Source organism: Ananas comosus, linkage group 9, assembly GCF_001540865.1.
Source record: "Ananas comosus cultivar F153 linkage group 9, ASM154086v1, whole genome shotgun sequence".
Classification (NCBI taxonomy): domain Eukaryota; kingdom Viridiplantae; phylum Streptophyta; class Magnoliopsida; order Poales; family Bromeliaceae; genus Ananas; species Ananas comosus.
This window is the reverse complement of record NC_033629.1, coordinates 1,963,431-1,977,424: the sequence shown is the minus strand read 5'-3', so window position 1 is coordinate 1,977,424 and position 13,994 is coordinate 1,963,431. Positions and strand designations below refer to the sequence as shown.

The 13,994-nt window shown below is 39.5% G+C and overlaps 2 protein-coding genes across 4 annotated transcripts; both read right to left on the bottom strand.

Annotated features, from left to right (window-relative positions):
* On the bottom strand, window positions 387-2,749 carry LOC109715385 (putative oxidoreductase C1F5.03c). The gene is given in 7 exon segments (XM_020240362.1): window positions 387-970; window positions 1,824-2,259; window positions 2,261-2,413; window positions 2,415-2,453; window positions 2,455-2,496; window positions 2,499-2,560; window positions 2,563-2,749. Coding segments are annotated over 7 exon segments (1,305 nt in total). The 3' UTR covers window positions 387-584.
* On the bottom strand, window positions 3,381-13,100 carry LOC109715066 (cullin-4). 3 transcript variants are annotated; one of them, XM_020239855.1, is made up of 17 exons: window positions 12,655-13,098; window positions 11,170-11,285; window positions 10,700-11,046; window positions 9,893-10,073; window positions 9,353-9,475; window positions 8,971-9,258; window positions 7,244-7,369; window positions 6,999-7,100; window positions 6,860-6,913; window positions 5,545-5,651; window positions 5,370-5,430; window positions 5,142-5,273; window positions 4,919-5,056; window positions 4,763-4,843; window positions 4,603-4,683; window positions 3,901-3,981; window positions 3,381-3,814 (listed from the first exon to the last, which is right to left on the bottom strand). In XM_020239855.1, the coding sequence occupies exons 1-17, from the start codon at window positions 12,950-12,952 to the stop codon at window positions 3,701-3,703; spliced, it is 2,430 nt and encodes an 809-aa protein (XP_020095444.1). In that variant the 5' UTR covers window positions 12,953-13,098; the 3' UTR covers window positions 3,381-3,700. The 3 variants fall into 3 exon arrangements, with proteins under 3 accessions (XP_020095444.1, XP_020095445.1, XP_020095446.1); XM_020239856.1 differs by lacking the exons at window positions 3,381-3,814; window positions 3,901-3,981 and adding an exon at window positions 3,988-4,459 and having other exon boundaries at window positions 12,655-13,100; XM_020239857.1 differs by lacking the exons at window positions 3,381-3,814; window positions 3,901-3,981 and adding an exon at window positions 4,298-4,443 and having other exon boundaries at window positions 12,655-13,100.

The window sequence follows — 13,994 nt, the reverse complement described above, 5'->3', positions numbered from 1 at the left end:
AAATAAAAATTTGAAGTTTGAGTCCAAAATCAGAATCAAATTTTGAGAAGCAGTTTTTTTCTACTTATGATTATGAGCCTTCAAAATCAGTTTTCTGATTCTAAAAAATAAAATCATATTTTAAAAGTGAGGTTGCCAAACTTTTTATTGAGCCGAAAATCACTTTTCAACTCAAAAACGTTTTTTAAAAACTAGGCCAAACACCCCCTATGTTCGTTTCAAATTTTTATTGTACAAAATATTAAATAGTTTTCAAATTACCAGTAGAAAAAGTTATTATTCAAAATTTAAATGAGATTTGTTTCTACAGTACCTTGAGTTCTCATGCTTTTGGATCAAATATGCTTTAAAAAGCAAAAAGTAAAAACCAAAAAAAAAATACACAATAACAAAAACTACATCAGCAGCATATTATTGGTTGTAACACGTCAGGGTTGAACATAAACATGGTAAAGATGTAGAGATCTAACATAAACAACCATTTTATCCTCAATTACTAATCAAAATATATTACATCAAACGAACACATGTACTTGATACCATCAAGCAAGCCGATCAAACCCTTCAAATTCATACAATTTTTGTCACACAATGGTTCTTTTTTTCCTTAGGAATCTGGAAGGACTGAATGACTTGAGATCGACGGTGGTGGATCGCCCTTCCAATATGAGCTCCGCCAAGGCGGCTCCGGTCGCGGGGCCATTGAGAATGCCCCAGCAGCTGTGCCCCGTCGCGACGTAGCAGTTCTTCACGCCCGGGATCTCGCCGATGACTGGCAACCCGTCTTCAGTGCAGGGCAGGAAGCAGGCCTGCTCGGCGACCACCTCCGCGGTCTCCCCCTTCTTTAGATGGCTCGAAACCATCCCCGCTATCTTGTGTAGCATCTCGATCGACTCACTCTCCCCGACGATCTCCTCAGGGTTGTCAGGGACCTCTGCGTCCTTCGACATCCCGCAAATGTACACTTCTCCTGTTGTGAATTTCAGGGACTCTCAAGTGTATGGTATGATTCCCATATTTAGTTCTCATTGCTAGTATGACATATGTTAAATTGAGAGGATCACATAGCATATTAAGCATAATGTTCGAAAATAAGAGTTTAGTTACTGAATTTTCTTAACTGTCCTCACTAGTAATGGTCTAACTTCACATGATTTTTACATTCTCAACTAAAAACTGCAATCAACACAGTAATTTCAACATCTTTAGCTCTCCTGCGAAGCAATTTCTCTAGTATCGGAACAAAGAAACAAACAACCCGGCGTTTTACAAATAAAAATATACTTAGTTTTCGTTTTGATGGGAAGTTAAAAGGATTAATTGCATACAACTCTTTATAAACATATCGAATAGCAGATATATTCCTACAAAGTTCAACTTTCCTATTTATTCTTTCAAAGCTCCTAACGTTGTTCAAATATATCCCTACTATTAGGATCTGTTAGAAAAATATAGTTAACCATAGGTAAAATATTTAATCCAAATTAGTAAAGAAGATAAATTGACATTTTTACTGCTCTTATATTATTTGTGATGGTAGAAGAAAGAAGATGATTGTTGAAAATTTTTAGACGGATATTTCTGCATAATTCTAACAGTTAAGTTTTTTAAAGAGACATATTTGTGATGACAAAATTATCATTTCACTCATCGTTTATTATTAAAAAATAAACAGTAATCTAAATGTAACCGACCAAAGAGCAAATATAAATATAAATATCATTGTACTTTTACTTGAGCATGCACTGACATCCAGGAAACGCTACTTCCAAACGGCTTTTAACTACCAGTAATTATACTGCAAAAGGCCACTGATTCATTACCTGTGGGTCGAGGGTAAACCTCGGGGTCCAGGAGCTTGGCGCCGGGCTCCGGGCGGTAGCTGAGGAAGAGCGCGTGCGGGGTAACGGCGGAGGGATCCTTGGGGCGCAGCACGATGCTGTGCGCCTTGATCCCGGACACGTCGAAGAGCGAGGCGACGAGCCCCAGGCGCGCCGTCCAAGGCCCGAGAGCGAGCACCACGGCGTCGGCGGGGATGGGGTCGTCCCTCCCGCGGAGGGCGACGCCCACGGCGCGGCCCTCGTCCGCCACCACGACGCGCTCGGCCTCGGCGACGACGACCTCGGCCCCGGACGCGGCGAGGAGCGCGGCGGTGAAGAGGCGCGGGTGCACCTGCGCCGTGGTCTCCGGCGTCCCGAGCGTCCGCGGGGGGCCCGCGGCGGCGGCGCCGTCTATCCAGGAGGGGAGAAAAACAGTGAGGGGAGGGGGAGGGGCGAGGAGGGCAGGGGGAGAGGAGGGGGAGGGAGAGGTGTGGAGGGGGGTAGCCGTAGGAGAGGGGCCGTCGGGAGGCAGGAGAGGGAGCGGTGTGAGGGGCGGAGGCGGCGCAGGAGGCGGAAGGGGCGGAGTCGCACCGAGTCGAGGGCGAGGAAGCCCCCGGCCTTGCCGGACGCGGCCGCAGGCGGGGGAGGAGCGCTCCACCACCGTCACCGCGACCTCGGCGCCGCCTTCTGGGAGAGGAAGTACGCCGTGCACGCCCCGATCACGCCGCCGCCGCACACCACACGCGCCGCGGCGCCCCGCTCCCGCCTCCGCTCCGCTCCGGCTCGGCGGAGGAGGTCGATGCCGGCGGCGGCGTGCGGGTTTTGTCGTGCGTGGCCATGGCGAGGGAGACGGAGAGGGTAGATGAGGAAGGAAGGGGAGGTGGAGGGGGAGATCGGTGGAAGAGGGTCGGGGTTGCGGCTCGAATCATCTATTACCCTGCCTCCTTTGGATTTTATTATTATAAAAATTGTATCGGTGTCACTATTGTATGTGTGTGTTTTTTTTTTTCCCTGCTCTTTTATTGGGCTACTTATTGCAATTTGGAGATCGAGGAGCCATAGAATACAAGATAGGAACACGATGACGAGTAGGCTGTTGTTTGGCCCTAGTTTTGGCCCCGGATTTGAAACAATTTATGTAAATTTTGGATTTCATTTTATGCAGTTTGGAGATTTCAACAGCCATTTCGAGAATGCATATGACAGTCAGAACTATTAGTTCATTGACAACTTTATACATTATTTGAGAATTCTGCATATGATTTGAAAATTTCTAAATAGAACCCACACAATTTTACAATCTTGATTCCCTTTTAATGCAAAAAATATAAAACATCTTTCTCTTGGAGTAAAATAGTTATTTTATAGTTCCTACTTTCCGACCAGTAAATGCAGTTTCATCAAATGAAAAAGTCCTTTTACAGGGCATGATATGCTTGTTAACTTCGTTGAATGAAGCAAAACAGAAAAAAAGCTATAAACCTAATGGTTAATCCATACAGAAGAATGAGAAAAGCACTTATTTTCATCTTCATCAACAGCAGAGACTTGCACATTAGATACTACGAGAAGAATAACTTAGATTAAAGACCTCATTCCTTTGTGAGCAATGTTGTTTTGTAGTTCCATGACGAATTTTTCTGAAAAAAGGAAAAAAGGAAAAAAGAAAAAAGAAAAAAAAGTGGAACTGATATTTTACACTAGTATGTTGATGATCACAGGGACAAAAAAAGACCGAAACAAACGCCGCATCTCCCTGTACATTTGGAAACAAAAGGTTGACTAAACCAGCCCCCCATGCAGAGATTTTAAAGCAGGCGACGCAGTCGCTAATTTGCACGGAAAAAAGATATATAATAAGAGGCACAACAGGCAAGTAATCAAGCAAGATAGTTGTAGATCTGAGGATTATTTTTATCCCGCTCCAGGTACTCTCGGTCGATTAGGCTCTCTATTCTTTTCTTCAAGTCCGCTGGCTTTATTGGAAATTTGAGCTAAGAAAGAGAAAATGCAAGATATGAATCCTGCAGAAGACAACAGAGAAGAGGGGAAAATATGAGCAGACTAATTTGCACATTACCTGCTGAAATAGCTCGGTTATCAAAAGCGTGTGGCTTAGAACTTTTCTTGTCTTCATGATACGAACAATGGCCGCATCAACCTGCAAATGAACCAGAAATAACGGCAAAGAATAAGAAACTTAAAAATGCAATTATCTTAAGTTCCTACTGGGGCCAGCTAATTTGTGTCTAAATATTAGGACACCTACATTATTTCATTTACTGTAATCAGAAATTTTAGTTACTAATGTTCATAGAGAAGCAGGCAAATATTATTTTCTCTGTTGCATCTTTCACATTTTGCAGTAGATACAACAAAAACATCTACTCCTTTTAGTAATATTTCTGATATTTCTGCTTGCAAATTAACAAAAAAAGAGGGGAAAATAATCCCAGATATCAAAATTATACAAAATATGACAAAGTAAATTTCTCTGACAATCTTATTTCTTTTCTCTTTCTACAAAATTGAAGTTCGTCCATATCATTTTGATGGGGAGCTCTGAATGCATGTAAAAACCAACTCTCTGGATTATCAATTCCAAATAAAACCAAGGTGACTTCTGTGAACATAGCATCCTCAAGTCCAAAAGATCGCCCAAGCAAAAAAAATAAAAAAATTCTTGTCAGACTCGGTATTAATCATGCATAAATTAAAGAGTACATAGAAATGGTGAATTTGGCCGGTAAATGTTTTGCCAGTTCATGCATTTCTCACAAACCTGATACTGACGATCCTGGAAGACTCTTTCGGTGGTGCTTGTGTTTTCTTCCACTGTCTCTTTCATCTGAATTGCATTTACCTGATAACAAAATAAACCATGTTATTTCCAGGTTTGAACTAGAAAATACCAACATTACATCTAAACAGAGTAAACATACCTTAATGCGATACAGAGGAGCGCTGAATTCCTCATTGAATACGAATGAATCTTCATCATCAACATCCCTTCCTTTTGGTATCTGATTATCCAGAAAATAATCCGATTGAACTACTAAAACAATAACAAATCACAAATCCGGAAGCAAGGGATTTACCTTTTGGAGTACTCTAACTTTGCCACATGCAAGTGATTGTAAAGTCCTTCTCAGTTCTTTATCCTCAATGCCAGTTGAGTCCTTAATGTCTTGAAAGCTGAGCTTTTGGGCGTCGTTGAACAACATCAAAACCACAGTCTGGCGTATTGATAAACCATAACATATAAGAGATTAATAATTAGAAAGGATAGCGGGAATAAGTTAATGATAGAATACAACCCACCTGGAACAGTGACACGGCCAATTCTTTTTTACCTTTCGGGAACTCTGCTTTTAAAACACAGTGGCCTAATGAATTTTGCCACATTAAGCGCCTTCCGCTATACTTACTCAAGTAGAACTCTTTGAAGATATCCTATTGCAGAGAAAAGAAAATAAAACCAGGTTGGAAAATTCTGAAGAAGGACAAGAGTGTTCCAAAATTCACCGGAAATAGCATTCATGATCTAACCTGATACACATTTAGTTCATGAGGAAGCCGAACATCCATGGGTGGGTATGTTGGCCAATATCTGAAAATCATCAAGCAAAACATAGAGACCACAAACAATAGCTTAACAATTAAAACACCATTATTGTCTAGTTCTTACTTTAGAAGAATAAAACGTTTACGAGATATTACCCACCCGGTTGTAAGCACGTGAACACTCATCTCAATACCAGTAGGAAGTTTTGTCCTGGCTTGTGACGATTGTTTAAAGGAATCATTTATTTCTTTCGATAATTCAATGTCCTGAAGTAACAGCAGCAAGGATTAATAAAAGTACGCATAAAGATGGTCATGACAACGAATGCTTGCCAAATTCATGTAGGTCAATAGACAGACACTTTGCTTCATAGACAATTTGGAATTTTCATTGTAATGCATTGTGACCTATTGTTACTGTAAGAAGTATAGAGTTATATTCCCAATGCACGAATCATTGAAGGTTCCGACAGTGAATGAGCCCAATTATGTGATGTGGTGTGGCCTGTACTAGTTGAAAGAAACAGGAGACATAGTAAATACAGGAAACTTGATTACTCTGCAAAACTAACGCAGTGTGAAAATAAGTGAATAACTATCTAGACGTTCAAATATGATTGTAAAGATACTGCTTTTCAGTTAGCAGTCTAGCCGCCACTGATTTGTCTGATTAAAGCAACGATCTCACAAACTTAAAAGTAGCTACCCTTGGAAAATAAAAAAAGGTAATCCAACTAGAACTCCCCATTAGTTCTTTTCTGAAACTGGAAAACAAAATCCTTGTATTGCATCTCAATTAATGCATTGATGGTTGAATATGTAAAACTACTCAAGAAGCTCTTGACAATACCATAAATGTTTAGTGTATTTTTTTTTTAAAAAAAAAAAAGCTCATTTAACCTGCAAACATATTAGTTAATTCTGGTGCTGCTAGTTCTGTCGTTTTCTTCAGCTAGAAGAAATTTGAATGACATAAAAACTGTTACATTGAATTTTATGTTGGTACTGCTCACATAGGATGTGCTGATTCAGTGTCTCGAGCAGTACGGTCCTAGCCCGGCAGCAGAGAAAAATTTGATGAAAAAGGTAAAAAATATATTTCATCGCATATAGTGAAAAATCTAAAGTCTGCCATCCTCTTAATCTGAATTTTATCTTGGTACTGCTCACATAGGACGCGCTAATGTGTCTAATGAAGAAACATTAGACCTGATACACCAAAGGGCAATTTAGGATGTGGTCTCACTTTGCCTACTATTGCGTATCAGCAAACGATTACAGATTTTAAATGTTTCAAAAAGGAAAATTAAGGTTTCATTACAATAACACCAGAACAAGTATTATTCGAAACCATTAAGTAACAATTCTTATAATGAATTAATAAAGAATAGGAGCCAAAACTTGCATCAATCAGATCATATACAACTTCAGGTATGCTTTGGTCTCAGTAAGGCACTTGAAAGGAGATTGCATACCTTGAACATTCCTTCAAGCTTATTTGTGAACTGACTCCCACACTCAGTTTTAAGCTGGAGAGAGAGAGAGAAGTTAGTGTTATATTAATGAAAACCCATCAAATATAATATAATTTCAATATCAGAACGTAATAATTACTTTTGAAATCATTGATTTTTCAGCATCAATAGATGCACTCTTTCCAAGCAGTAGCCTTTTCGCAAGATCCTTCTTGTAAAATGCCTCAAATACATCCTTTCCCTGTATAGTGCAACAAAAAAATATAAGTACAACAAAGAACTACAAGGATGCCATAAAAGCATTGAATGGCGGTAATGTCTGAACAAGTACTATGAAGTGGCACATAATTCTAATTAAGGTAACACAATTATTTAGCAGCTTACTTGGATAAATCTGAATAATACCAAAACTCTGTCTAGTGTACCCTCCAACTCTTCTTCAGATGTACCTTTATTTCCAGCACGGAGCTTCTCGTCCACAAATTTTGCAATCAGTTCCGCAGGTCTATTCTGTTATTCAAAAGGAAGATATATTAATAGATACACTAAACTAAGAAAACCGCAGCAATGTACAGTGTTCAAGCTAATTGTACAAGAAAACAAGCACTCAACCCTGAGGGATGGAATGATGCTTTAATTTATAAATAAAGGTTTTGACATGGAAAAGAGGGCCCAATAAAACAAGTATCTTGGGGCACCAAAAGTGTTATTGTAAACTATCATATCGAGAAACAACATCAACAGTAAACTCATTTCAACATCACAATGTTTCATAGGTTGTAGAAGTGAAAATATGTTTCAAAAAATTCTGCAATTATACTTGCTGATCTCACTTCCAATTTCCTTAATCCTCATAACCCATATTTCTTGTGCCCTCCCCCACAAAAAAAGGAAAGAAAAAGAAAAACAACAACAGAGTTGATCAGAAAGCCTTTGTTTCATCGTTTACCACCTCACGAGCATAAGAACAACTGCTCTGGGAAACCTATACATTCTTCTGTATTCAAACAGCATTCATATAAGCACATTAAAACCTATCCTTAATTTCCTCAGACAAAGTATTTGTAACTCCTGCCAAGGGGTGCAATGTGGGCCGGCACGGCCCACATTTTTCTGTGCCGAAACGGGCTGAGGGACTGGCCGGCCGGACATCAAATCCTGGCCTGGCTGTGCGGGCCTGAGCTCCCCTAGCCTCGCGGCCCAGAACAGCCCCTCGGCTGGAAGGCACTGAGCCATGCTCCGGGCCGCCCCTTTTATTTTATTTTTTTTTTAAAATATATATAATCTAAAAATATGAACAATAAATTATTTTTATTTAAATGTATTTGATTAAAAAATTTAAAAATTATAAAAATAATTAAATAACAAATATTTAAATTTATTTTATATATTATATATATTATATATATATATTATATATATATATGTATTATTTTTTGAAAAAAAAAATTTTGAGATGGGTTTTTGGTCCAATGGACAAAAATTGTTTTGGTCCAGACCTTGGTAGGAGATCTCCTGGGGAGGAGGCCCAAGCCCTTCTCCCCAGGAGATCAGACCCCAGGCTCAAGGCAACTTGCCTTGGGCCTGGGGTTTCCGGCTGTGTTGGCCCAACTGGCCGTGCCGTGCCGTGCCGACCCACCGGCCACTCCTCGGCCTAGCACGAGCCAGGCCCATTTCGGGCCGGACCGTGCCATGTCGTGCCGTCGGGCCCTAGGAAAGAGGCCTAGCATGCCCGAAGAGCCAGGTCGGGCCAGCCAGGCCCGACATGGATGCTACAGTAGCCGGGCCGGGCCGGGCCGGGCGGCCCGTTTTACACCCCTACTCCTGCTCAAATTGTCTACAGGTTGCCTTAGATCTACACTGCTACTTTTACAAGAAAATTTCTCAATCATAAATAGTTCATGTAACAGAAGGACATGGATTGATAAAGAGAAACTAAGAATAACGAAGAATTGACTCCCTTCCACAAATGCGCTAAAATGATAGGAATCTAGATAAAGACGATTCCATCAGTTGAATGTAATGTAACCTTCGATGAAATAGATCTTTGTATTAGAAAGCAGGGCAAATAAGAAGTGACAAAGAAAGCAAATTAGCCAGCATACACCAACCTGACGAAGATTTATAAGATGCTCAAAAGAATCTTTTATAGTATTAGAAAAGGCTTCATTTTTGGCAAAACTTTCTTCCCATATCATATCAAGCGAAGCTTTGAAATCCAAGAGATAAGGAACTAAGTCTTTGTCTTTCTCTTCATCCATGATAACACTCTGACCTGTGCCTCGTATGTATGAACTAAGAGCTTGCCTTAGCAGCTCAAGAGCATTAACCCTCTGAAAAAGGGTATACATTCTGTGAAGGTCTGTAACACGATTTGCTTCCATAAGCATTGTGAAACCCTAAAGAGAAAAGTGAAATGTTAGCTAAGCGATCAGAAAATAAGACAAGTTTTTGCAACATAATAAGAGAGGCAAAAAGTAGTGGGTAATCCACCTTGTCAAGTATTGCCGATGTATGGCGTTCTAGTAGTTGTTTTTCAGCAGTCGCTATGAGGGGTTTCCTCGTGTTGGCTTCCAAGTAGAGAATGCACCTTTCATGTTCTTCTTGTAACCTTGACTGCAATATGCATCAGCAAATCTTCAGACATGTACAACATCAGAAATGTCAAATAACTGGGTTAATTACAAAATCAAATCCTTGAAGTTTGAATTTGATTTAGATAACATCCTGAGAGTTCCAATTTTAACAATTTTATCCTCAAAGTTTGACTCCCATAACATTGAGTATTAATCTACTGTTTGTGAAAAAACCCACCTTGACCCGACGTTTCAATTATAATGATGACGTTGTCTTGGCATTTCTTCTAGATGGTGGCTTAGTGAGCCCATAATTAGTATGCAGAACAAACTTCAAGGACTAATTTTAGAGTGAAACCCTAAGGGACGTAAATGATACTGGGATCACACTTCAGTTGCTGAATTTGAGGGTAATAAATGAGAAGGATAAGAGGAAAAGGGGCAAGACTCATATCACCTCCACATGTCTCAAGTAGTCTGGAACATCAGATTGCTGCATATATTTCGCACCTTCAGTAGCATAAAACTCAGAAGTACATTCAAGAAAGGCCTTCTCAAATCGTTCTGTGTAAATTCCAAGAGCTGTAAACATCTTCAACAGATGACTAAGTAGAGTTCTATCAACAGCATCACCAAGTCTGCTCGCCAAGGAAAACAAGCAACAGATAATAGTACAAGAGTAAAAATTACTTGATGACTACCATATTACGCAGAAATAGAGTTGGAAATAAGTTGTACAGGTTTGAAGTGTTTATAATTCAGATAATAATCAAGAACAAGACAGAAAATATAGAAATATCTATAGTGGACAAATTAATACATTCAATTTGGAAAGTTTGAATAACATATAGACTATTGCATAATGTTTCAGAATTCCATGTATCCTGTGTATATAGGGAGAAAAAAGGGGACCAAATCTAGTTAGTGAACTATCCAACTTCATTTTGAAAATTGTTAAGAGTACAATTCATATCCTTTATGTGATTCATATGCATCAGCATCAGTCTGTCCAAATACCCAGATAAATTATTACTGCAAGCTACTCTTGCTAATAGCTAAAAGAGGTAAAATTAAAGCCATGAAAAGACAACACAGTTGACTATATCATGTATATTAGCAAAAAGAGGTAAAATTAAAGCCATGAAAAGACAACACAGTCGACTATATCAGGAAATGTACAAAAGCAATACTGGATAGTAAATTTAACAAAAAATATTTTGTTCACCAAACATAGTTTCCTGGAAATTTAGGAACACCAGCATACCTCTCTCTCTCAATTAATCTTAAGAGACCAGTAACAATTTTGTGTTCGACTTCTGCAGACAGAGATAGATGTTTACGAAACAGCTGCAACCCCATGTCCCATACTGAACACGTATTTGGGTTATGCTTCACATATGTTCGATCAAGAAGCAAGGCTATGCTACGAATTATCAACATCTGGTCACAAAAATCTTGCCAAGATTTCTCAACCAGAGACAAAAAGACCACCAAATCAGGACTTTGTCCAACCAATGATGATAGTTTTGCTGATATGTGCCCTTCACATTCTTTCTGCATGCGTTCATAAAGATTTGCCCCCATTTTGTATAAACAAAGATCGCCAACAGCCTATAATGAAACAAATAGATTTACGCTGTGATAAGATAAAGTCATTTTACTTGAAGTATCTAGTCTCAACTCGAAAAGTGATAAACAGTTAGATATATCAAGATAGTTGGGACTGAAAAGCACCTGATAAAGCTTTTCAGTGTCACAAGAAAGTGGCTGCTTCAAGAAAATAGCTGAAATAGCAGCCTTCAATTTAGCCCATGTATCATCTTCAAAATTGGTTGGCAATTTTGGCTGACCTACAATAGACCATAACACAATTGATGTCAAACTCACAAAATATAAGACCAAATAAGTTTCTTAAAAGAAAACGATAAAAGCATTTAAATTTTAATGAACAAGCAAAATAACATAAACAAATAACCCAAACACAGATTCCCAGCAATTCTCGTAAGCTACATTTGACATTGATCCTAAATCTATCCTAATATAATTTTTTGTGCGTTTACAATACTCAAAACATTTTCAGGCATGCAAACACATTTACAAATATTACAACTTAGAAGCTTGCAAGCAAATAGAGTGCAATACTTAGAATTAATGACTAATTCCCTAGCTACATAAAGTCAAAAACGACGGCAGTACAAAAGAAACTATCTTATTATTGGAGTTAATAACTCAATCACACGATCTGGGATCATATTATCTTGATTATTTACTTTCTTAATTGAAATATGAAAGAACGTTGGATCACAGCTAATCTCATAGCTCCTTTTCTATTCAGTTAGTTACAGAGTGCAAAATAGAGAATGCGGGAAACTAAGACCTCACTGGTACTGCTGCCCTTTTTTCTGTTTTCTGGACACAAGTTCTATGTGATTGGATACGCTAGTGAACAAACTTCCTTATCTTAGCATTTTTGGTTAGCTTAAGATGCATCCAGGAAGGATGCAAAATGGCATCTTCTCTTTAAAAAGAAGAAAGAAAAAAAGAAGCAAAAAAATTAATATGGGCTGCAAGCATTACGCCACCCGCCTGCACACTCCATCACTTAGAATTTGTGAATCTTTGTCACATTTAATCTAATGGAGTATTGCTGCATGCCTATTCTTAAGATGGAACCTATGGATGGCACCAAGAGTGATCTTCCTAAACAGATTTAATGAACTACTCTGTGTTAAAGATCGACTATTGCTAGCACTAGAAAGTTTTAGTAGCTTTGTACAATTGCAAATGCAAAATCACTAATATAATATGTCATTTCATGAGAGACAATACTACTGCATTGCTTCAATTTGCCTCATTCCTATCCTATGATCTTCCTTGGCTACAACCAAGTCGCCTTTACAAGATTATCCATATCAGTAATCTTATCTCCTAGTGCATTTACCAACAGAGATAACAAGATCAAATTTGAGTACACTGCACTAGTGCAACAATTTCACAGTATTACTATCAAATCTTTGCGAGCTGACCCTAGCATAGCACAAACTGCTCCAAGACAGATGCTTCTCAGGATTGAACTATCTTAACAATCAAACAAAGGAAAGAATCAGAGAATATCAACTGAGACAGGACTTATTCAAGTGCGAAACAACTAAGACAAGCTCATTCCAAGATCGACAGAAGAACAATTCTCAATACACGAGAACAAGCAAAAGATGGCACCTTTCGTGATCTTGATGCGAAGCTGTTTCTTCGCTGAGGGCTGGGGCGGCGTCGCCTTCTTCCTAAAGAGATTGGCGGCGACGCCAGTGGTGGCCGCGGCCGCGGGCTCGGCCTCCGCGTCGAGGCCGTTCTTCTCGGCGGAGGAGGAGGGCGGTGGCTGGGGCTTAGTCTTCTTCATGGGCGGGGACAAGGAGGAGGAGGAGGAGGAAGGCGGGGTTCCGGCGACTCCGGCGGAGCTGGGGCCGTGAGCGGCGGCGGCGGTGCTGCTACAGGAGAAGGGCCGCTTCGCGTGAGTCATGAATTGATCAGGGAAGAGAAGAGCATGGCGAGGAGAACAAGGGGGAGGGAGTTAGGGTTGAGAGGAATAAGGGAGAAGGGTTGGAATCGGGGAAGGAGATCGAAGAGGAGGGCGAAGGAGAGAGAGAGAGAGAGAGAGAGAGAAGGAGAGAGGAGCTCGATTTTGATCGGGTTACATATTTATTGGAGGAGGATAGGAGGATGATGGGTCGGGAAAAGGGCAATGGGTTCGGCTCGAGTCGGGTCGGTCGGGTCGAGTCGCGCCTAGCTGGGATAGGTTGAGTCGGCCTAGATTTTGTTAGCTCGTTACACGCTTGTGGCCAATCATTCATTTATTCTAGGGAAACTTCAAAAACTCTCCCTGTGGTTTCATACTTTTTCATTTTAGTACCCTGTGGTTTAAAGTTTATTAAGTTAGTACCCTGTGATTTAAATCACAGGGTACTAAAGTGATAAAGTGTGAAACCACATGGTACTAAAGTGATAAAGTGCAAAACCACAGGGTACTAACTTGATACACTTTAAACCACAGGGTACTAAAGTGATAAAGTGAGAAACCACAGGGTACTAACTTGATACATTTTAAACCACGGGGTACTAAAGTGAAAAAAATTGAAACCACAAAGGGAATTTTTGAAGTTTTCTCTTCATTCTACGGTTTGTAGTTGTACGTGTGGACATCTTTACTTGTATTGGTGGGAGAGAATGTTCTACGACTCAGTAACCCAGGATTTTCGTGTGGATAATTTTACAGCTTATAATCGAGACATAATCAATCACTTGGCCATTCTTGATGATTCTGGTTGATTTTTGCTAAATAGTTTTGTGCTTAGAAAAGTTTTATGTCCAAAATATACAGCATTATTTGATAAAATATTATTTGACCATTACTATTCAAAAATATTTTTTTTTTTTTGTTTTGAACACCAAAATCTAGTTTTATTTTTCGCTGTAAAAGAAATTTTAGACTTTTTTGCTTCAACGGAAGATCTATTATGGCGACGGTAATTGAAAGTAGAATCAAAAAGTGATCAAAAGTTTCT